The sequence below is a fragment of the Vidua macroura genome, chromosome 1 (genome assembly GCF_024509145.1).
Source record: "Vidua macroura isolate BioBank_ID:100142 chromosome 1, ASM2450914v1, whole genome shotgun sequence".
Lineage (NCBI taxonomy): Eukaryota > Metazoa > Chordata > Aves > Passeriformes > Viduidae > Vidua > Vidua macroura.
This window is the reverse complement of record NC_071571.1, coordinates 133,404,422-133,426,725: the sequence shown is the minus strand read 5'-3', so window position 1 is coordinate 133,426,725 and position 22,304 is coordinate 133,404,422. Positions and strand designations below refer to the sequence as shown.

Genomic DNA, 22,304 nt, shown 5'->3' with positions numbered 1-22,304 from the left:
CATACATGTATTTGTATTGGTGGAGAGGAGGGGAACCTTGGTATTCTGAATTAATTAAAATGTACTGATATATTTGTTTTCATGCTAAGACAAACTTGAACACGTACGAGATTCAAAAGCATGAATGGAGGGCACAGACAAAAAAAAGGAATGATTAATTGAAGTGCATTTAAAAATAGTAACTGTACATAATGCTGAGGAAAGCTAAAATCTATTTTAAACTGTTTATACAGAACGGAAGCGTATGTTCTCAAGGTCTCCAGTTTGTCTATGTGGGTTGGTCAAAAAAGTTGTGACATGCTGAGAAAGGCATTTGTGCTTTGTTGTTTTTAGCAAAACTCACTTCCAACAAAATGGATTTAAATGAGGAGAGACTGCAAAATACGTAAAGGTCACAAGGCAGTCTTGGCCCATGCTCTCCAGGAGGTGCATATGCCTTGAAACATTTGAGGAACTGCATCTCCATGCTTCTGACTGCCTCCATCTGTCATTCTTCAGGAGCCTTTTCCTCAAGTCCTCACATTTTTGTCTCACAGAGGATGTGGGCAGCTCCTTATTGCATCCTCCCTTGTACATTTTTTTGCCCTTACAGTGGAAAGGAATGCTCACTGAAGCAGCTCTGTCCATTCTTGCTGGAAAGGGTCAGGTGCTATGGGAAGAAAAAGAACAACCACCAAACCCAGAGAAAGGACAACTAGCTGTAGTCTCTGTGCCACCAAAATCTACCATTGACTTTGGGACACTTTCTTGGGTTTGTCCTAATATAAGGTTTGGTGGCAAAAGTATTTCTGCAGGCTGCCTTGCTGCACAAGAGCCTAATCCCATGATAGAGGCGAGGTAGAAGTGAGAGTTACATCAATTTTTGGAAAAGGTTTACAAATGTGTGGCCACCTGGTACACTGCCAGCTCACTGGGGGTGCAGAAGAAGGGGGCACTGTCCTGCTAGGAAGGATAATGTCAGTCTTATTTATGTGCTTCTGGAGTCTACTGATGGGACCAGGAGTACTGTGAGGAGCACAGGGAGGCTGGCAATGTGGTGGACATCACCTGAGGCTGTCCTTGTTCTGGAGGATGCCATCCATCAGGTGTCCCTGGAACAAAGAAGCTGTTCAGAAAGGCAGCAGGCAAACCAGGAGAAGATGCTGCATTGCTGCTAACGGGGCTGGTTCTTTAAAGCTAGTGTGGAATTGCAAGGGTACCACAAGCGTAAAGTGCCCTGCCAAGAGAGCTGCATTGTTGTGCTGGCTTCTTTCCAAAAGAGAGCTTCATCTTTGGTTTTCCTTCTCAATTAGTTTGTTCTCTTTTTTTTCTACCTTCGTTTTCCATTTTTAAACCTTGTGGATCAGTATACAGAACTGTGCACTATAGAACACCTAGTTCTGCAGCAGCATGCAAAGGGAGGCATACCATCATGTACCTTAGAATACTTATTTCTTCAGTATATATGTATTGTGACTTGGTATCATCTCATGCCAGTGCAGTGCTAAGAATCTATTGGATTTGTGAGGAGGGACAGGAGTTAATGCTGTGTCAGGGAGGCGTGAACTGGATGTATGAAAGCTGGAGCTGTGGCTGTGAAAAATGCCTTTACAGGGAAAAGAACAGTGTGCTAACATGTGGGGGAGGGAGGAAGTGAAAGTCCACAAAGCAGAGAAAGGGTAAATGAGCAAAACACCACCTTGTGAGGCCCCCAAGTTGGATAGGCACGGCTGAATGATGTTTTCCATCAAACAGCACTAACTACCAGGATTACAGCCTGGCTGGGGTTCTGCCTGCATCCATGTCATCCTGTCCCTGATATTCAGCGATGCTGACTCTGATCTACCATTGCATCAGCCTTGACTATTCTTTCAAAGGCTATTGGGTTCAAAGCCAATCTCTCCTATTCTGTGTTTGTGTCAACATTGGTCTGCATCCACAAAATCTAGTGACCAAATTGCTGTCACTTGCAGGCCCAGGGCATCTCCTTTCCTTTCCTTCACTTCTTTAGACATGACAAGGGATCATGGTGGGGCACCACATAAAAGCCCTCAATAGGCAGGCACACGGCATGTTCCTCCCTGTGAGCGAGGGCCAAGGGCAGCCCTTGGCCACAAGGCAACATTTAGCCAGTTGAGATGATGTTTGATGTGACACTGGGTCAATAGAGAACACAGGAGCAAATGAACAGGAAAAATACACCCCAGTAAGTGCAGCAGGGAATGGCAGTGGGAGGACCTGGCAGATGCACAGGGGCTGATTCAGAAGGGAGATGCAGCCCCACCCATGCTGTTGTGAGCAAACTTGCCCTGCACCTCACGACAACTGCTTTCAAAACGGGTTTAATAACACATGTCAAAACGCCACGTGGTTCCCAGCAGGGAACTGTGGTGGGGACACCAGTCACACCAGTGTGACACAGCTCAAACTGACCTGTAACAAAATCCACGTGCCAATAAGTTGCTATTGAGCAGAACAGGTATTTTGACCTAATGGCAGAAATTGCACCTCTCTGCAGGCACAGGAAATGATGGAGGGTTGGAATCCAAGGGGATGAAAAATAAGCATGAGAATAACAAACAAACATGATTGTTAAAAAAAAAACAAGACACTAAGAAACAATTCTGCCTCACAGCACCGCTCCTTCCAATTTCCTTTGCTGCTTCCCTTTTCAGTAGACCGTCATTTTGGGGTTTATTTGACCACTACATTCAAGCTTGGGCTTAAATTGAAGTCTGTTTCTTGTCAATTGCCTCATTGTGAGAAGATAACATCTTTCTTTTTTTTCATTTGGACTATTTTTAGGGGCTACATAGGGGCTAAAATGCCTTATCCTTAAGGAGCTGTGTTTTCTAAGAATATGCTGCTTCTACAGATTTCAGTGAATTGTAATTTTGTTAGGCTTGGCTTGGGGTAATAAACGCTTTGCATTCTGCCTACCCTTAACTACCGAGAGATGTTCTTGTTTTTCACTCTATTTTAATGCAGAGTACTTGATAATATCCGTGGGGTTTGGGAGATGTTTTTAAATTAGAAAACAACAATTAAACAAGAAGCACACAAAAAAGTGCTGCAGTGTATTTCTAGTAATTTTAAGATGCAACATTTCAGTCTAAAGTCTGCATTTATTTTACTTTCTAACTTCTATTTATACTTTTGTTCATACACTCTGGCTTGTTTCACCTCATGTGGGAGCAACACAGAGGAGAGGAAGTCCACAAACCAGATAAACTGTAATTACCACAGATTCATTTCATCAGAGCTACACAAAGCATCGAGTGCACAGGCCCGCCCTGCCTCTCTAACAGCTCACTGCACCTACCCCATGTCCCTCTGCTAACCTGCACATGTGCATGGAAATACCCCCTTTGGTGTGACAAATAACTTTCATGCAGTGAATCAATTTTGAAAAATTATCTACAGTCAATGGGAAGTTTTCCTTATTATCTTAGTAGTAGAAATCTCAGCTATGAGCACTTAGATTCTTCTTTCACTGTGGTATTTGTTTTTTTCCTAACAGACTCTTTGGAATGATCTCTATTGCAAAGCTGTGACTTGGGCAATACAGGGACCAATGCAGTGACCAGAATCTACAGCACAAAGGGATAGAAGACAGAGCAGACAGAGACACAGCCACAGTCCCCTGTCCTGCAAGATCTATCCCTTGCTCTTCTAAAAGCAGAAAAGGCTTCCAAGACCAGCCAGAGCTCAGCATGTACTTGGGAGATCCACTTTATTTGAAATTCTTGTCCAGCCAGATGCATAGCAACACCATAATATGGGAACACAATGCTTGAAAAACCCTCTCCAGTTCCACATATGAGGCCAGCAGTCCTTAAAAATAGCATCAGCCAGGACAGAAGCTACTTTTTCACTTGTCAGTCTTCTCCCTGATGAAAGCAAAACTTCATTCTGAAAGCCACCTGCTTGCAAGCCTAGGACACAAAATGTCTCCCTCTCCACACCACCCCACAAGCCCATGCACATATACACTTTGAGGGTTTTTTTTTATAGTTGCCTATTTCCACAAAGTTCAGAACCTAGTGACAAGATCATTTTAATGCAGCGTGGATTGCACCGTCCTGGTATAAACATTTCCAGTGCTATCAGTTTAATGTGGAAGACATAGTTGCAAACAGGAATGTTAGGAAGATTTTTTTAAAGGAGAATTCATTTTTTTGTCACAGGCTTATGTTTGAGTGTCTTGGATGTAGTGACATCTGGACCAACTTCCAGTGACTTAAGTGTCAGAAATGTACTATACAGCTCTCTCATAACTGCTATCATGCTCTAGGCAAGATAATGGCCTAAAACGTGCACTGTGCTTCTTTAGGGATTTTTGTTGTTGTTGTTGTTGTTGCATTTTCCTCTCTTAGATCAGAACATTAAAATCATTCAGCCTAAGCTCTGCAAAACATCAAGCTAACACCTTATAGTTCCTCTAGTAGGCATATTATGTTTGCTGTTTTGCCCGAGACACAAAAATGTTCAAGAGGCCAGGTTTGGAAGCTACAATTAGTCAATGAGTGGCAGAATGTCACCTCTAAGCAGAGATGCTGTCTGTATTCTGCCTTTTCCTAACAGGTGCATAATCTGAGCAGGCACAAACATTCAGCCTTCCTTTGGCTGAATCCTACAAAGAGGTCTATAGAAAATAAAGAGCTCATTTATGCCTCCTTACAGGGCCTGCCTACATCTGTATTCATGCAAGTCAATAACTTCCAAATCACACGTGCAGTGGATACAGCCTGTAAACTTCCTCTACGATCCTTGCAAAACGTGTCCAAACCAGATCTACTGCACTTTAAACGTGAATAAAATTCTTCTCATCGCAGGCTGTTTCCTTCTGCTTTACTTAACCCTTCAAGCCTACACACGGGCCCTCTGTGTGACTGCAGCCAGAACAGAATCCCCTCCTGCGCAGCGCCTTCCCGAGAGCCTCTCGGAGCCATTTATCGGGATCCCGCGGAGCAGCAGCAGCAGCGCTATTTTTAGGCCGCGCCCGTACGCTAAGCACAGAGGAATGTGGCTGGGAGCGGGCCCGCCGGGAAGCGGCGACGGCCCGAGGGCAGCGCTGCCGCATCTGGCGGGCGCTGCGGCACCGCCAGCCGCGGCTCCACCGGGGCTGCGCTCCCGGGAACCGGGCGGGGCCAGCCTGCCTGTCCCGGCTGATCCCGGTGCGCCCCAGGACTGGACCCCGCCCAGCGCGGACCTCCGGCGCGCCCCTGCCCGCAGCAGCGCAGGGGGGTCCCGAGGGTGCCAAAGCTGGGCTTGGCAGCCTCAGCCACCCAGTCCGGCTGTCCGCGGTGGAACCCCGCAGGGTCCTCCGGCGCCGGGACGCGAACCCGCGGCCCCGTAAGCGCCGCCACCTCGCGGCTCCGCACCCGGCGGGTCCCGCCGCCCCCCCAGCCGGCGTTATGTAACGGCCGCGCGCCGCCATTGGCCCGGGGCGCGCGGCCGCGGGGGCGGGTCCGGCGCGCGCGCACTGCCGGTCCCGGTCCCTCCTCCTCCTCCTCCTCCTCCTCGTTCTCCTCCCGAGCGGCGGCGGCGGGGCCGCGCGGAGCCTCCACAGCGCTCGGCAGGGCCGCCCAGCCCGGATCCCGCTCGGGTGAGCAGCGCCGGGGAAGCGGAGCCGAGGGGGTGGGGAAGGAGAGCAGTCCTGGCCCGGGGGAAGCGGGGCGGCCTGGCCCGGCCCGGCAGCGGGGCGCGCTCCGCGCTCCGCTCGCGGGCCGCCGCTCCCCGGCTGCGGCCTCCGTCCGTCTGTCTTTCCGTGGTCACTTCCCTCTCGCGGGGCACGTGGTGGGGCTGCGGTCGCCCCTGCCCCGCCGGGCCCGCTTGAGGGCCGCGGCTGCTCCCCGTCCCTGCGCGCCGCAGGCCGGGCCCGGGCCGGGGCGGCCCTTGCGGAACGGCCGCCCGAGCCCCTCGCTCCTGGCCGGGGAGGCCGCGGTGCCTCGAGCTGCTGTGTGCCTCTGGAAGTGACAGCGGAAGCAGCTGTCGGTGTCCAGTTTTAGGACTTGAAACTCCGCTCGGATTCTGGTTACTTACGAGGAAATGACCCCGTGTGAGGTACGGCTGTGCTGCGGGTTTCAGCCTTGCTTCCCGACACTGCCCGTGCTGCTGCTGCTGCTGTTATGATTTGGCAGCAAAAAATCCTGTTACGATTTGGCGGCAGATTTTTTCCGTGTGTTCTGTTTCCTACGTGCTCGCGCGTTCTTTATTTGGAGACAGCGGGCTGGTCTGCTGGACTCTGTGAGGGTGTGCCTGATAGGGAAAACAACACTTACCTACGTTGTGCAATTGAAATTAGTGATTTGGCTTTGTAGATGAACTCATCATTCTTTTAAACGAGCTTTGGGATTTTTTTTTTTTTGTTACTTTCTTAGAAAAATAGTAGTCTAAACCTTACTTTTCTCTGTTTCAGCTGTATTAATGTAACTTGTGGTATTTAAACTCTTGGATTTTTGGTCCCAGACATTGTGTGGTGTTTGATATTTTTGAGCAAATGTTTGTGGTCGTGTTTTCTTGTCTGTGACTTAACTAAAACCAGCAATTGCCAAGTACATAAAAGCTCAGTGTGGTTGGCTGTTGTAATGTAGTACTTATCAAGGCACTAAAATACAAAGTAATATGCAGACACTTTGTGAAAAGAATTCTTTTTTGTTACATCTGAGTATTTTCTGTCAGGAACCACTTGACTCCTGGATGATTGCTGTAATGCTGATTAAAAAGAAGTGAAATAAAACCTACTGTTCCTTCTTGTGTATGCAAAGCTATTGGCAATATATATATATATATATATATATTTTTTTTTTTTTTTTTTTAAAGTGGGAATCCTGATTGAGCCGTGTTCTGATTGAGCCGTGCTGTATATAAACAGCATGAGGCCGTGGCTGGGATGTTCTGGAGTAGTTGTAGCATCCAGTGAAACATAGACTGGCACTTTTAATCTTACTGACATTGAGTCTTGTATCTTATGGAAACTGTTGGATGCCACATGTATTTCTATCTTCTTGTTAATGGAGCTTGTGTTCAATGATACTAGCTGTATGGACTTCTGAATTCTCTTTTAGAGAAACTGGTGAGGGGAGAGGAGGGAACCCTGAAGACGTAGTCTAATACTTCTGCAGAGGGTTGCATGGTGGTGTTTGATGCCATGAAAGACCTGGGCTGTGGCCTCAGAGGTGTCTCTCAATCCACAAGAGCTGTTCTGAGTCTCAGGGCCATTGTTTTGCTCACATGTTAGGCACATGTCCAAAAATTCCCACAATACCAGCGAATTTTCATGTTGTTGATGTTTCATAGAAACTTAATTTTCATCGTGGTTTTTAAGGGCTTTTCATACATATTTACTAGAGGTTGGTCACAGTTTGGATAGGCTGTTCTCCCACATTGGGAAGCCACCTGTCCCAATGGGAGGGGCGTGGTGTAGCCATGCAGTGTGTCTGTCCCACAAGTACCAAACCTGGGGCGAGTGCCCAGCTTACCCAGAGGGGCAGTGGCCAGGCAGCTGCCCTCCTGGGAACACCAGACTTTACTAGTTGTCCTGAGAACAATGGACTTGGCTAGCTGTCCTGTGCTTGGGCAGTGTTGTGCTTCTGAGAGAGCTGTACAACTGAACCGTGCGTGGGCCGTGAAGGCTGCGAGAGACACAATAGCAGAAATTGGGCTGCTGGGTTATATAACCACATGCTGAATCCTGTTCTGTTGGTGTGCCCAAATCCTGTCTGGTGTGTGCTCTGGGGCTGGGGTAAAGACTGAATTGAGTGTCCCGGTGGGCTGCGTGCAGGTGGAGTGCACCACTATGAAATGTGATGTCTTGATGCTCCCTGAATTGTGATGCTTTTGTCTCATTTTGTCTTCTGGTGGACCTTGTAATGGCATATGTCAATACCATTTACTTCCTTTGTGCTCCTGTGTTAGATACAGTAATGATTTCTGATGGGGGCAGTCTTTTTTTTTTTTTTTTTTTTCCCAAGAAATTGTATGCACATAAATGAGGCTGAAAATAAAAATACAATAGCCACCTGTAAAAATCACCTTCAATAAAGAGGAATGACCTATTGTTCTTGGAGTTCCCAACTTCAAAGCAGCTCACAAGTGCCTAAAACAGAAGACAGTAATACATCTTGGGTAATACTTTGATTTGCCTTTCTTGAAACTCGTTTCAAGTTCCAGAGGTAAAGGTTGAGTCTTAATCTTTAATTTAAAAAAAATGCACAAACAACAAAACCCCTGAATTTTTCAGTACATTTTGAAAAAGAGAGTAAGTTTCTATTAACTGTAAAGGAAACTTTTCATTATTCTGACTATTGAAAACACTTTTCAAAAGTAGAGCTTGAATCTTAGTAGAGGAAGACACCTTAGAATGGCCTAATAATTCTGGTGTTTATTTTAAGAATGATACTGAACCCAGAGGCTTTACATAGCAAAGAGTTCGAACAGATGTCTGTTGTGTTTGAGTTATGGGAGTTGTAGGCCTTGTGGACAGAGCATATGACTGCATTGTGCTCATGGTTACAGCTGCTCAGTCAGATAGCAGCAGTAGTTTCTCATGTTTGTAGACTAAATGTCTTCTTTTTGTTTGTAGATATGGCTCGTGGACAGCAGAAGATTCAGTCGCAGCAGAAAAATGCCAAAAAGCAAGCTGAGCAAAAAAAGAAACAAGGACATGATCAGAAGGCTGCAGCCAAGGCTGCCTTGATATATACCTGCACTGTCTGTAGGGTAAGAGGAACTGAATTCAAAATAGTCTTGTAGGGAGAGAGCTGTCTTCCTGCCTAGAACAGGATTTTCAGATGATTTTATAGTGGAAACTAAAATACTTAAGTGGTTGTCTAGCTTGTTGCTATAAGAAGAGTGTGCATCTGTTATGTGATTTACAGATTACTCAGCCATACTGGTAATTGAGATAGAAAATCTGAGGGGTTGTGTTCAGGTCTGGTTTGGGTAGTTATTTTGCCTTTTGTATTACAGTGGTCTGCATGTTCTCTTAGTATGAGATAGAACATGTAAAAAGCGTGCAGTCAATTCTTGTTTAGTCTCTACGTGGAAACATATTTTCTTTGTGATGGAATTGGCCTGTCTTGGAATCAGTGGTTATGGACGTTGCTGTAGAAAGGAGAAGCAGTGGTGCCAAAAGCTTTAATTGAAGCTTGATACACAGTAACTTTCGCTAGAACAATTTACTTAACAAGAAAAAAGAAATTTGAGTACTAATCAGATTGTCCTTTTCCTTCTGGCTGGTTTTCCTAAATGCTTCTTTTGGAGCTGAAGGATAAAAGTGCCATTTTCACTTCAACAGTCAGTCTCAGAATAGATCTGCCACTTCAAATGTCTTAAATAAGATTCCAAATTCAGAGTTGCTTACTTAAGTACTTGTAACCAGCTCCTCATGTTGTGAAATCAGGCTGTAATATCAATCACTTTGGGGAGCTGATGCCTGCAACTGTGTCATAGCAAAGGTCTGAGATAGCTTGTGCCAAGTAGAGACTCGGTTCGTGCCATGTAACTTCTTGACTTATTGGTAAACTAAAGAGTTTATTAAGAAATAGCTTTCATAAAGATTTGATTCTGTAAAGGATAAACGTTTATCTTTAAGGTGTTGAAGAAGAAAATGGTGAAGGAGGTAGGTTTTCTGCCAAACCAGCCTGTGAAGTGTAAGATGTGCAGGAAGATACATAGCCAGAATAACACCATTCATGACCATGCCAAAGCAAGTGTGATAGCAGTGCTTAAAAGCACCTCTGAAAATAGGCAGTTAAATACTCCATCTTACCCTGCAGCTAAATTAGTGGTGCTTCTGTCACTATAGCAGTGTCATCAAGGGGGTAGTTGGCTTCTGGGGAAAGAAAATAAAATATAGCAGGGATTAGGTTTTGTAGTATTATTTAACTCTTGTACTGTGCATAAAGTTTAATGTGTCTCTTTAATCAGACTCAAATGCCGGATCCCAAGACCTTCAAACAGCACTTTGAAAGCAAGCATCCTAAGACTCCACTTCCTCCAGAATTGGCTGATGTTCAGGCATAAAGTTGTCTACAGGTCATTACCTTAATTTTTAATTGATTGTCTGAGAAAGGTGTATTACAAATTGGTCTTTTACCATCAACAACTGTGACTTAAAACCTGCTTCAGTTCTTATAATATGAAAACTACTGTAGGTTGTAGTTATACCCCTGAACTGTTAAAACAGAAGAAAGAAGCAAGCTAGTTCTTACATGGGAGAAATGGCTGTGGCATTTCACTGTGCCCAGAGTTTTTAAAAGGGATTAATGTTATTTTAAATGGTCATCCTTAGTGTTGTAGGAATACTTCATTATTTAGTTCTTGCTTTGAAATGTTAGTTCTGCTTTGAACAAAATACATAAGTACAATCTGTCTGTTACTATAAAACATGTAATGTAAACAGTCATTTAGTGTATTTCCAACAATTGAGCCTTTTTGTTCCTGAAGTTATGCAAGTGAATGCAGAAAAATCTGCATTTCTGTGTTGACTGTAGAAGAGATTTCCCAGTAGGTAGTTGTTAGACTGTAACTGAAAGTGGTTATAATAAAAGGCTGAAATAAGGTGAAAAGCAGTAGTATGGTATTTCGTTCATCAGAGGTAAGCAGCATTGTGTAATGGTTCAGCTTAACCAAGTTGTTCTTGTTTTTTATAGGTGAAGTCATGACACCTATTGACTCTTCTACTGTCAGACCTTACATAACAAACCTGCAGCTGCTTTTCTAAAACTGTTGATCAGCAAAAATGAAGGGGCTACAGAAACATTCATATTTTTATGCTGTTCCCTCTTGGGTTTCATGCAAAGACAATTCTGTGTAAATGTACAGTTGTGCCCTATTTGGAAATCCTAAAAAATCAGTCCATACTTGTTATAAAAAATTTTTTACAATTGTAATTATATTGATGTTCATATTGTGTAAAATAACTCACTTAATAAAGTAGTACTTTGATTTTACAATATCACAGATTAACTCCTTGTAGAAATTCTGTTTCACCTTTCTGCATTATCTGCCTTATAAAATAATAAAAAATACAAAAGTGGAATTTTCCCCATCCTGCCAAAAAATGAGCAGTATCATTCCACTGCAAGTAATGTACATTACAGTAAATTAATCTTAAAGTGGAGAGGGAAGCTGTTCAGATTTACTGTCCGGTGTGCTGCCTGCTTGAGCCCAGCCACTAGTGGTCAAGCTGATGCCTCAAGGTGCAGCACACCCCTGAGCAGCTGCATGAGAATCATGAGACTTCCTTCTACATTTTTGTCCTATGTACTGGAGTCTTAAGTACTGCAAGCCATTTCAAATGGGATTCCTTTACTGTGAGGGATCATGTTCCTTGAAGTCATGCACTGGAGGAACTCTGGTTATGCTTGTTATCCTTTCTATTTAGGTAGATGACTGAGGAAGCTTGAGAGGTGGCAAGATTGAAATGCTGGCTTGAAAAATGCTTGCCAAATTCTAGGTTAAAGCAACTCTGCTCTTAGTTGAAAACTGGATTTGAAAATATTTTTAATGCTATTTTGAGCAGTCAACCACACATGTTCCCCCTCACATGTGTCTGGTTATTTCTCTCTTGAAGGAATACATAAAATAGCCAGCCATTAATAACCTTCCTTCACAACCAGCTTAAAATAAGCCTGTTGGAAAAGAGCCAAAGTAACTAAAATAATATGGCTACTTAAAGAAATCGGATGTGATTAAAGTTGCAATGACAAGAAAAAGCTGGATAATCACTCTGGCCAAGACCATTTGAGCAGATAAACTTAATTACCCCTAAAGTGTTCTGGGCTGTGTTCTAATCCCAGATGTACAGCACAAAAGTAGTGGAGAAACATCTGAATTGTGCTGGAAGGTCTACTATACAAAATCCCATCTTAGGCATTTTGGAGGGGGCTTAAGAGCTTTAGTTTTGACCCTGCAGTTAGAAGCAGTACTAGAATTGCTGTGATGTGCAGAGTTTACAACAGATGTAAAAATTCTGGCAGTCCAAGTAACCCTTGCTATGCAGCAGGACTATACATCTGACCTTCAAATGGCTTCCTAAAATCTAGGACCATAGTCTCAAAGACTCATTCACTTGAAAGAATGCACTTGGTATTTTATTATATAAAGTCAAAACCTTTGTCTTTGTCCACTCATTTGCTCTTTATTGAACTACTTCTGTGAGACTAGCTTCCTGTCCTCTTTGCTGTGACAGTATCTGTGTAAATACTTACTTTGACATAAAGTTTCTCTGTATTATAGTCACTCTGGGATAACCTGTATACCACTTAACTTTTATAGATAATGTTATTCTCCTCAGCTTAATCCACTACTGCACTTGTACACCTGACATCAGAATGTAACAATTCATTTATTTTTCTTTAATGTTATCAATACATACATCCTGACAAACTGGCTCCACAAGGCAAGAAATCTGCTTTCAACCTATGTGCTGTATCGGGGAGAGGTACTTCAATGTTCTAATGCTGTAGTTTGTCTAAAAATACGCTGAGTAGAAATGGAAAAGATGTTTCTTGCACTGATTGGTATTTAATAATCTGGTTTTACTCTGGAAAATGTTTGGGGATGCATCCCTAAAGCTTGGGCCTGAGGTGAAGCAAATGTTCTATTCCTTCAATTCAGATTGTGTAGCATTAAATAAAAGACTTGTTTCATAAACAATCTCTGTTAATGAGCACTGAAGAGCTGGAGAGCTGCATCATTAGTGGGATGGTTACCTTCAGTTAGAATGGTATTTTCAAAACTCTTATGATGCTCAAGTTGAAAATACCCTCTGAAATGATGGGGTTACATGTTGGAAAGCAAGGATGATCCTCAGTTCAGTAAGATCCCCAGCTGCAATAACAGTCATCTTAATTACAGAAGTAAATGAAAGCTGTGACTGAATTGTTATAAAGGCTGTACTAAATGTGTCAATAGCCCTCAGTCAGAATACCTGCAATACTCGTTGTACCTAAAAGATCAGAGGAAAGAGTATTTCTCCATCTCTTCCTGATCTGAAAGACAGCACACCCTAGTACCTGGCTAAAGACACAGTTGTGCATTGTAATGTGTCTGATTAAAGAGAATTAAAAATATAAACGATAAAATTTCATATTTCCTGCCTGCTTTTGCTGCACCTAGAAAATTAATTTCATGGCTGTGGATGGCCATGGAACTTGAAGCTGTCAAACTATGCAAGAAAGAAAAATAGCCATGGAACGTTTCCTGTATTCCCTTGAGAAAGATTAATTTCTGTGCAGGGTCAGCGTACAGGTGAAGGGGTCTTACTGTGTCATGGACATCAGCTGTCATGGATACTTGTGGAGCAACTTTGAGGGGTTTTGCATTTTCAGAAGCCTTCATCTTCTGGGAATCTCTTTAAGCAGCATCTGAAATTTCATTTTAAATGAGGCTTAAAATATTCTAAAAAAGTCTCAGAGAGTAAAAAGTTAGCAGGTATGGTTATGATGAGGCCATCATCATGGGGACTACTGAGTAATCAAGAACAGTTTTGCAGTTTTGTTACTCAGGCTTATTTCTGTGCCTTTGCTTTACCTATCTCAGGGCTTCTAGTTTCTTACCATCAAAAAGCTGTGTGAAAAATCCAAGAGAGAAGTTGAAGACAGTTGCTGTGTAGCCTTAGGGAAGCAGTTTATGCAGTGCTCTTGATACATCCCTGGACGCCATCCCCTTTGGTTATTTGCTGAAAACACTTCTGCTCAAGTAAGTAAAGCTAATGACCACAGGCTGTTTGCAAACCACATAGCAATGAAGGAATTTGTGGCATTTCTGTAAACTATGCTGATGTATTTTCCCATCTTGATAAGAAGAACTAATAGGTGGAATGTCTTTTATCATCAGGTACTGATAGGCTTTCCCATTTTCACAGAAACAAGTTGGGAATTAGTGGGCTTTACTAGAAGTGTGATCTTCCAGGGTCTGACAAGTAAATTTGATTAGTCCTATAGGAGCCACAAGCAAAGTAAAGGTCAGTTTGTGTTTCTGTCTACCCAGCCACCTTCTGCTGTGTGTAATTTGGGGGCCTTTGATTTGCTTGTTGAGAACCTTACAGGTTTTGGAGTGGACTTTGAATTCAGCTCCAAATCCTACATATTCTGTAGCATCATCAACAATTTTGCTCTAGTCCAGACAGTGGGATGGTGTCAAGTGCTGTCTGGAATTTTTTTGTACGTTTTAAAAATTATTTTGAAATCTTTTAATACATTGTCTATTGTGTTATAGGTTTTGTATAGATAAGGAACAACAGAGGCAGGCTCACTGAGGGTGTTATCTTGGGAGCTTTCAAAGAAAAGTAGATTAGGTTGTATGTATGTTTTATAATTCTCTTATGTAGAGTTTCACGCTGGGGTTCCTGGGAAAGGAGGAATCTATAGTTGTCCCAACATAGTTATCTAACTGTTCAAGATATGTCTCAGCTTTTTTAGGAAATATGACACAGCTTTCCTCTGAGAAATTCTGTCCATTAAATATATAAAGCCAAGGTCCATGCAGCACTTCGATGGCACAGCACACGCATTTTTGTGTTCCTTCTTTGTAGCTGTGACAATCAGTGCGCAAAGCGTAACTGAAAGCTGGAGCTCTTTCAGAGGACGACAGATTAAGGGGAATCTCAGGAATATATCTAGTCCATCTCCCTACTCTGAGATTGGATAAAACCTGCCCAGACGAACTACCAAGTGTTCCTCTAACTCAAAAGCTTCCAGTGAAAGGGATCCCACGATCTCAGACCCTGTAAGCAGCACGTATCACTGCTGTAACCACTGCTGAAGTGGACAGTTACCACAGCAAGAGTTTATCCCTGCTAGTTAAGTCAATTGCTTACTGTTCTTATTGGCAATAGATGTGATGAATAGTGCCTTTATTTGTACATTGCTACTGTGTTCTCCTAGTCTTCAGAGTAAACCCAGTTAATTGAATCACTCTTCATAGGTCAGATTTTCTAAGTCTGGCAATTGTTGGTCCTCTGGATCCTCTACAGTTTGTGCTCTTGAATCATATGGTCCAAGATATGACCCAAAGTGCTGGCTGAGGCTAGTGCAGAGTAGCTGGAACAACTAAGGTCTGGCACTTGCATACACTGGGATTATATTAGGCTTTCTACAACAACATCACAGATTAATTTTGGTACCACTAATAATTTCCACTTTGTACCTTTATTTAGTGTCTACATACCTGCCTTTCAGGGATCTCAGACCAAACTGTTTACACTTCATCCAAGTGGTATCATGGAGGATATATTGCAGGTGTCCTCTTTTACTCTTTAGTCTGTATTGTTCATGAACTCACTGATGGGATATATTCCAGGCAAAGCCTTGCAGGACCTCACTTGAGTATCTTGTTAGACTCCAATAAGCCTTTGGTACTTGCTTCTTGAGAGCACTTTGTACTGCTGTGATTCTCTTTGTGGTCAGTATGGATTGGAGCCCCATACCTGTGAGGACTTTGCAGACTGACAATGTCAAAGGCATTTACAACAACAGGGAGATTTGGTTCTTGTGTGCCTGTGGCCACCAAGCCAGTTTTCACAAAGAAATGAAAGGTAGTGAGGTATGGCATAGTTCCTGAAAAATCCATATTGTCTGGCCATTGCTTGGTTACTTCTTCATATGCATTTACAACAGGAATTCTATAAAAATTATCCTAGCCTTTTCCCAGGTTTAGGGTGACTGATAAGAGTCCCTTTATTTTTAAATTCCTTGTGCTTGTCCCACTACTCTCTTGGGCTCTTTCCTGTGCTCTGTGAGTTCTCAGAGAGCAGCACTCATGGTCCCTAGTGATATGACTGATTGCTGGTGCATCCTAGGATGAGAGTTACTAGCTGTTGCCAACTTGAATTTCATCAAAGTCCTCTGACTACTTTAGCTTACTCTTTCAACTTCTTAAGTTTGTTAACTTTTGAATGAAGTCAGAAATGCCGTTGATGACTTATTTGTAAATCTTATCTTTCATTTTCTTTCCTTCTTCATCGGGTAATGGACCTATACTTTATCTTTCCTTAGATATTTGTAGTCTTTGTATCTGCCTTTTAGAACCTCAGCTGTGTTTTTGAACTCTGCTAATGAAGGTGTTACTGTGTTGACTTTTAAGTCTTCTAAAACCCAGTCTTTTGTCTGTCTCTCAGGATCCACACTGTTATATTTGCAACCACTGTGGTGAACTCTTTGAATTTTTTTTTTTGCGTGGTTTGCCCATTGTTGAGCTATCAGAAGTTTTATATAGTCCATATTAATCCGTTCAAGGCTCCAAACATGCAAGAGCATTCTCATTATTGAGTTCTGCTGAGTATTTACTTACCTACAAGCTAGCAATGAGAAGGACCAGGCTGGTCTGATAAATCTGAATGTGCAATAGTAGTTAATGTTGGATATAAAACTGCAGAGCACTAATTAGGCTAAATGCCTGAGTGACTTTTCATCAGACATCATTCTGGCCATTTCTTCCTTTAGTTTTCAAGACTGTCCCTATCCTTTAATCATTGCTGTCTATCTTTTCCATATGGATGCCAATGTAATCCAACTCCTCACAAGAGCACGTCATGTCTGACGCTTTATCCTTAGTTCACCCATAGAACAGTAATACTCAAGCTGCCTCTGTGTCTTTTTCAGTGTTTTGCAAAATTAAAGTATGCCTGGACAACAGACCCATGTTAATTGTCCAGCATACTTTTAGACCATCAGGATAGGCCTTAATTTTTAATTTCTTATTCCTGACATGCCTTCAAATTTCAGTGGCTATTACCTACTGATGATAGTTTTTACTTTCTTTTGGTACACATTTTCTTTAGCTGTTGATAATCACTGCATATTTTTCTATAAAATGGTTGCTTTATTTCTTTATTTCCTGTGAACATTTGTGGATCTTTTGAAGAGGGAAAACTAAGTATTTCCAACCAGAGGAATAATAAAAGAATGATGTCTTCTTAAAAAAAAAACCCACAAAAAGTCTTAAGTGTTTGATTGTGTCTTCATGGTATTCAGAATTATTCTTATGGTCATTACTCACCTTTATTACAGTAATGCTTAATGCAGTTGTGTTTTCTGTTGTTGGAGACACAACTCAGATTTTATATCACGATGGGCTGTGTGCAGTAAGGGAACTAATAAGGATGTCAATGAAGCTCCATTTTCTTTCCACACAAACTGAGGGAAAAAGAATTTTTTATTTCTAACTGGTTTTCTCTTGCTGTGTTTTTATTTAGAAAGTAAATTTAGATTTGTTATGACTTAAAAATTGCTTAACCCTAAGAGATGTTCTAAGGGGCATATGCTGCTGTTAGTTCTTTTCAGGTCAGTGCTAGAAGAGAATATTCTTACTGAGGTCTAAGAAATAGTGTTTATTGAAGACCATGTTAAGTAAGGTTAAGAAATAGTAAACAGCTGCTTTTTGCTGCTGCAGTAAATCATTCAAAGAATTTGCTGTTGTGCATCTGAAAACAAGAGCTGTTAGCAGCTGAAAGAATGTGACACTGTTTGCACCATAACCACCAAGAGCGAAGGAGGACAACTTCTCAGCTTCTGGGCTGACTTCTAAATGGACAAAGCCTGCCTGTATTTTTCTCAAACAATAATTGAATTCTACATCACTGAAGTCAGTAGGAACTTAATTTTGTCACGTGATAAATACTTGCATGTGCAGAAAGCTGCTAGCTTGAACACCTTTGTAAAATCTATGTCATGTTAACTAAAATCAGTGTAACTGATGTCTGTATATCAGAAGACAATTTATGTGTGGCTGGAAGATGCAGTAGTCTGTCTAGAAAACATATACAGTGCTGTACCAAGACAGACTACAAATTCTAATTGATAAAGTCAAAAGATGTTTTTGGACTATAGTCACCGTCAGTCCTCAAAATTTCTCCTCTCCTTTTATCATAAACCTTTTGATTGGAAGCTGTGTGGGCAATATGACTCTGGGGACCTCAGAGAGGTTAGTGCCCTGTGGACAGAGATTTGGATACCACTCTCTTAGATGCTTCTGAAATGATTTACCTCTCTTGCTTGCTCTGGGACTCTAGCCATTTTTTCAGGACCCAGCTCTCTGTGTTGTGCCCCATTTCCCCACTTGTGGTGGGTGAATGAGTAGGAGCACAGTAATATAACAGTAAAATTGTCCCATGCTAATACTGCCTTGACTGTGCTATTTTTAGTCAGTGGTGGCCAGACTTCACCTTTCACTCCCTACAAAGGGACAGAAGAAACCTGGTATCCGCAGAGGTGCTTGCTGCGACTGCACTCCCGACCTGCCACCGTCTGGACATGAGGCTCATGGAGCCACACAAGCAGTGTAACTGGTCATGTCTAACTGGCCCTAGGCCCTTGCTGTTAAAACCCTTGCCTAAGGACAGCCAGATTTGTAGAAAGGGAGGTATCTTAAAGGCAATTCTGTTCCTATTTGTGAAAATGGCTGGGTAGAGGAAGGGCTTTCTGTCATTATGAGGGATGGTGGGGGATTACGGCTGCAAAATAACCTCCTGCAGGGCTGGACATAGAGAAACACTTGAGAAATGCCCAAACTACAAAACAAATTTTCTTTGGTTCTTGCATTTTTTAGTCAGGAAGGTGAATTCACACTGAAGCATCTGGTATGGAATCCCTTTCCCAAGTTCAGGCAAGTGAACAGTCAGCCCATGGAAGAGTCTGACAAACTGAAGTGCCTGTATGGGGAAGCTTGTGTTTGGGAACAGGGAAGCAGCAGGGAGTCTGCATTTCTGGAGGAGCTCAGCAAAGACAAACACCTTTCCTTCACAGCTGCCCTGCATGAGGAAAGGAGGAGAGGCAGTGGCAGGATCCCAATTAGACTGTAAGAAAGTTCACTCTGCATTTGCTTACATGAAAGGTTTGCTTTTGAGCACTTGAGGCTGGCTCAGGATTGATTGATTGCTAATGATGGTTAGGGTCCATTTAAAGGCAATAAACTAACAAGGTCTTGATGAAAATGTGCTTTATATGGCACCCATGACAGATATTTTGCAAGTACTGACACACCATTCTTCTAACTAATGTGGTAATGACTGTGCTAAGTGCTTGAGTGTTTGGGGATTTTTTTCTCCTCCATCCCTCTGTGTTGTGGGTATGTCTATACCAGACCTCCTTGTGCTGCACTCATCCTTACCCAGACATTCATCTCTTCAAGTACAATTGAATAAGCTTGTATATAATTGGTGTCTCAGAAAGAGAAAAACTACATGGTACTTTAACAAAACTGATGCTGACTTTATTGTCAGCAGTGAAGTTTATGAGCTGCTCTTGACCAGATTTTGACTCCCACAGATGACATGCTGTAGAGGTGGCAGGGAGAGAACAGAAGTCCTTCCATTTCCAGGAAGCTCTGTGGGAGAAAGTGAACAGGAAGCCCCAATAAGGCAATCCCCATTCAAGAGAAGACTAGAACAGAAAAATGGGAACATTGAAAAGTTCCACCAAAAAAACAGTATTGTCACCTATGAACTTGACAGCCAAAAAGTGCTGCTTTCCAGAGTTTTCTTTGCAAGACGTCCTGGCTCTCGGACAGATGTAAGCTCTACTAAGAGCTTGTTGCCATTGTTGCTAAAACTGACTATGAGAGAAAGTGTTGAAATGTTATTCCTCCTGAAGGTTAGTTGTCCAGTTTCTTAAAACAAGTAAAGCTGTTACTGCCCCTTTGGAGACTGAATGGAAGCAGATTATAATGAAACAGATGGTGCAGAATTTAACTTAAAATCAAGATTCTTATTGAGACCTGTCTGTCTCAAGCCACTCTTCAGGCAAGTTGATATGCAGAGACATTAAACAAATAATCCCAGTGGTTACCCTTGGGTCAGTTTCTTAGTTAAAGACTTCAGAGTGCTGGACACATTGCTTATTTTTTGAGGAAGGCATCTCTTGTTTTTCTTAAACTGTAGTAAACACCACCTGTTTTAAAAGGTGGATCCCAGTCTGTGGATTCATACTGTGTAGAAATGGTCCTTTTAATTTAGTAAGACCTATCAAAACCAACATTATTTATAAATGGTTTTTTTTTTCTTCCAACCACTGCCATTGTCTAGTTTCTCCATTCTTACAGCAGTCTTTTCTTTATCCCCATTTCCAGACAGCTTTCTAGGAGAGCTGTACTAAGTCTTTCCTCTCCAAAAACATGAGTGAGTTATCATTTATATCCCCAACAACTCCTCAGTCTTCTTCTTTACTGTGGACTGAATCACATCCACTCTCTCTGACATTTCTAAATGAATGTCTAACCAGAAGTTGTAGCTTTATACCCCTTAAAGAAAATTCTTAACCTCTTGCCCACAGTGCTTCTACCCCTTAATCTTTTTTGCATTGCTACAACTATCGTGTCACTTTGGATTGTCCGTGAGCCCTTGGTTTGGTTTGGGTCTCCATCTAGATCCCTCTGCATCAGTTAGACATCTTGCCAGTTCTTCTGCCTTCCTTAGTCAATGCTTTTTTCCAGGTCCTTGACATGTCCTCTGTGCAGCACCCCTCCCTCTAACATCCAGCCTTCACATACACTGCCTGGCCCTGCTCATTTCCATACTCTTGGAGAGTGTCGCTGCAAAGAGCTGCCCAAAAGATCATTGTCCTCACCTGCTGTTTCCTGTATTCTCCTCTCCTCACTCACAACCTCACTTCCTTCCTTCAAAACCCTGCTTTGCCAGGAAGCATCCCAGAAGCTGGTAGCAGCTGTCAGGCTATCCTGTTATCCTCCCCATCTCTCCTATTTCCCAGCACTTCCCAGCTGTCTTTGCAGCATCCACCACTGGGGTTTGAAATAGCACCCACCACAGTTGTCTCCAGTTCCATGGCCAGACTTCCCAAATGCATGGTGGTCACAGCCACACCGTCCTTAGGTCACATTGACAAGTCTTTCCCCTGCAGAACAGGTACAGAAATTGTTGCAGCTGATAGATGCTGGAACAACTCTTTCTCCTTCTGTGTTCCTCACTGTTTGTGAGCAGCAGAGGGGCTCCCTTGCTCCATCTTCACTGAGTTAATTGTTTACTCCACAAGGTCTTTGCTTTCCAGACTATATATTTTTTAATTCTGATTTACTGCCTTGGCTCTTAGCATTCAAATTCATCTATCTTTTTTAAGACCTCCTTTTCAGCCCTTCATCACACATGTGACCTTATTTAGTAACAAGAGAACTGGCAAGTCAGAGACACAAGGGCAAGACTTGGGACCAAATGGGGCAGAGAGTAGGGATGCATATCCACAGCCACCCCCACACAATGCCCTCTGTTCACTGCTTGCTGTGCAGTTGTCAGTATAGCAGTCAACAGGTAGGTTTTTTACTGCCATATACGGCTGGTAAAGAGTTAACCCAGAGAGGAGGGTTTGGGAGCAGCCCAAACCCTGCACTCCCTACATTTAAAACCACTTCAAACGTAAGCAGCCCTTGTTCTGAAGTGAGCAACCAGACAGCTCCTTAAAAACCTTGGGTGTGTTTCACACTATGTATTTAATGTAATTAGTTCCCAGGTCAAGGCTTACCACTCTGGTTTTACCTCAGTGAACTCTGAACTGACAACACCTTGAAGATGGGCTTTGCTGAATTTCCAGCATCTCCTGCCCAACCTGCTTGCTTCTTCCTCTTTCTGCGCTTCATCATCTCATTTCTATTTCATTTAGTGTCCTTCTGTCTGGCACCTGCATTGTGGGAGAGGAAATGAATCCCCAGCCCACCTGCCCTTCTCCTCAGCACAGTGCACAAGTGAGAGGGGGCAGTATAAAATCCATGTGAGGGATCCCACCTATGCAGCTCAAGTGCTGAAAAAATCTTAGGATCAGGACTTCCTGAGTCCAGCACTTACATTTTGGACATTGAGGCAAGAGCTGGTCTTTGTTTTGCAGCCATTACTTTTCCCTTTAGCATCCTCTCAGGATCATTAATATGCCTTAGTCCTCTCTAACTGTTATCCATAGTACAGTTTGCATGTGTTCTGCTGTATCCTGTATTTTCCAAAGCATCATTATTTTCTGGGTACAAGCAGCCGGGTGCTGGATTTGCTCAACTTGACTGTGGTTCTGCATAAATATAATTAATGTATGTCTTGATATGGGCCTATCAATTGACAAAAACATGCTTTGGATGCTGATTCAACTTCAGCTATAAGATTAGCTCAGGATTTGTAATTTCCTTTGTAGTGCCATCTCTTCCTGCACATACATTTTCCCTTAAAAAAAATCCCAGCTGTTTATAATCACAATTTATTAAGCTATATTTTCAGTCTTAAACTCTTGCCATTTTAGACAGATCTGCGGGAGTAATTCTTCAAGCAGCTACTAGAGTATTCCCTTCCATGGTGATTTAAATTAGCCAAACAATAACCCCTTCAG

At 42.6% G+C, this 22,304-nt stretch overlaps 1 protein-coding gene across 2 annotated transcripts; it reads left to right on the top strand.

The window, feature by feature from the left end:
* Positions 1 to 5,455: 5,455 nt before the first annotated feature.
* ZNF706 (zinc finger protein 706) lies at positions 5,456 to 12,645 on the top strand. Of its 2 annotated transcripts, none has more exons than XM_053983375.1 (4): positions 5,456 to 5,587; positions 8,567 to 8,703; positions 9,913 to 10,020; positions 10,638 to 12,645. In XM_053983375.1, the coding sequence occupies exons 2-3, from the start codon at positions 8,569 to 8,571 to the stop codon at positions 10,006 to 10,008; spliced, it is 231 nt and encodes a 76-aa protein (XP_053839350.1). In that variant the 5' UTR covers positions 5,456 to 5,587; positions 8,567 to 8,568; the 3' UTR covers positions 10,009 to 10,020; positions 10,638 to 12,645. The 2 variants fall into 2 exon arrangements, with proteins under 2 accessions (XP_053839350.1, XP_053839359.1); XM_053983384.1 differs by lacking the exon at positions 5,456 to 5,587 and adding an exon at positions 5,921 to 6,045.
* The last annotated feature ends 9,659 nt before the right edge of the window (positions 12,646 to 22,304 follow it).